The sequence below is a fragment of the Myripristis murdjan genome, chromosome 7 (genome assembly GCF_902150065.1).
Source record: "Myripristis murdjan chromosome 7, fMyrMur1.1, whole genome shotgun sequence".
Classification (NCBI taxonomy): domain Eukaryota; kingdom Metazoa; phylum Chordata; class Actinopteri; order Holocentriformes; family Holocentridae; genus Myripristis; species Myripristis murdjan.
Window position 1 is genome coordinate 10,154,563 of NC_043986.1, and position 1,827 is coordinate 10,156,389.

The 1,827-nt window shown below is 42.0% G+C and overlaps 1 protein-coding gene across 1 annotated transcript in view; it reads right to left on the bottom strand.

Annotated features, from left to right (window-relative positions):
- Positions 1–464: 464 nt before the first annotated feature.
- fkbpl (FKBP prolyl isomerase like) overlaps positions 465–1,827 on the bottom strand; it is a 2,277-nt gene continuing 914 nt past the window's right edge. Inside the window, exon 4 of the mRNA XM_030056686.1 lies at positions 465–1,426. Coding sequence (XP_029912546.1) covers positions 758–1,426 — 669 coding nt within the window. The 3' untranslated portion in view covers positions 465–757. The remainder of the gene's footprint in view (positions 1,427–1,827) is intronic.

Below are 1,827 nucleotides of genomic sequence, written 5' to 3' on the forward strand. Positions count from 1 at the left end.
CATGTGGCAACATTCAGTCTTCAGGTGTGCTGCTTTACACAGAGACCAGAAGAGTCTCCAAGGGAAGAGTGCAGCTGAAAACCTATCAGTGTACCAGGGGCTCCATTCATTCCAGGTTTGTGCTCCTTATCCATGGTGTTTTCTAATTTAATGTCTGTCTTTATGATAAATTAAAGCAAAAACAGAGCTGACAAAATATCCCCAGGATCAGGTTGCTGTTTCAGACACTGATAGAGCTGTGTTGGACCTCTTATATAGGCTTTTTTTCTACCAAATATACATTTTTTGCACTGGTCAGGGGGTACTTGTTTGAAAAAAAGGAAAAAAAAAAATCAAAGGGGATGCCTTAATGAAAAATGTTTCAGAATCACTGCTCTATGAAGTGCACTGTGCCAGCCCCAACAAAATTCTGTCAAATCTGAATTCATAAACACTCATTTCAAAAGGAAAGGCAAAGCAAACCATTGTGTTTGTAACTATAATTCATTAGCACCAATGATTTCTGACATAATATACCTTTCATCTTTGCTTTTTCTTAAGACTTGTAAAAGTCCACACCACATGGCGTAGTAGATCTAGAACAATTCAGATTTGCATTGCAATACAAGTTTGCTAATTTATTTATATTTTATTTATATAGAAGACAGAGGGCTACATTTCAGTCATTTACTCCTCACCCCCAAACAAGAAGAAAAAGAAGAAAAGAACTGCTGACCCACATTTGAACTGTACTGTTGGGTTATAGATTTTATAGTCTTTAGCTGAACATTTTGCTGAGCCTCAGTCCGAGCTGTGTGTTTTTCTCTTTCTCTCTACTTGCCACATCTTTAAGTGCCTTCTGGGCAGCAGGAGAGTCTGGCTGTAGCTCTAAAAGTCTCCCAAAGGCCCGCCTGGCCTCCTCCAGGTCATTTACCATTTGATAGGCTTGGCCCAGCCGGTACCAGGCCTTTGCCCCGGTGGGGTCCAGCTGTGTGGCCTTGGCAGCACTGGCCTTGGCCCGCTGTGGTTGGTTCAGTTTGAGTTGGCACAAAGACAGGTTGGAGTGGAGCTCTGCTTTTATGGAGGGAACCAGAGAGTCTGCAGCCAGTTTCTGTTTGTCACAGGTGTTTGTGTCTTTCTGCTCCTCCATCTTCTGTCCTGGTCCATTTCTCTCCACCTCACTTATACAAGAGTGGAGAGTGATGAGGAGTTTGAGGGCCCGACTGTAGCTGTCTGAAGCTCCCCATACATCCCCATTCCTGAATCTCTCTCCACCCCTTTCCTTGTGCAACCTCACCCACTCCCATTTTTCACCAGGAGACATCTGCCAGGACTCCTTGCCTGGCGTGAAAGAGTGCAGTTCAACTGTAGCACATAAAGGCTGGTTATCTCCTGTGGGCTGGGGCACAGAGCCTTCTGGTCCATTTTCCAGTGGTGACAGCAGTATCTGAGGCACAAACACAAGGAGACATGGTGTGTATTTTCATTTTCAAATGCTTAAAATAATATCTACTACTTAAAAATTTCCTCGTTACTTTTAGGTGTGCAATAGATATTTTAAGCATCTAGCTGATGCTTCTATCCAGTGTGACCATATTATAAACTTTAACTCCTAGATCACCTGTATTAAAAGCAACCAACAATAAAGGGTGCAAAAGTCAGGGTCAAAGTTCCCTGATATTTTTTTCTGTTACCACAGACTGATCATTTAAGAGAGACATTTAAGAAAAATGAATAAGGACTTAAAAGAGAAGTAAAAGAGATAAACTTATATAAGGTCACTCCATGCAACTCCAATATTGGTAATTTTTTCATGTCTCAACGGTGAAGAATGATACGTCCTCTCTG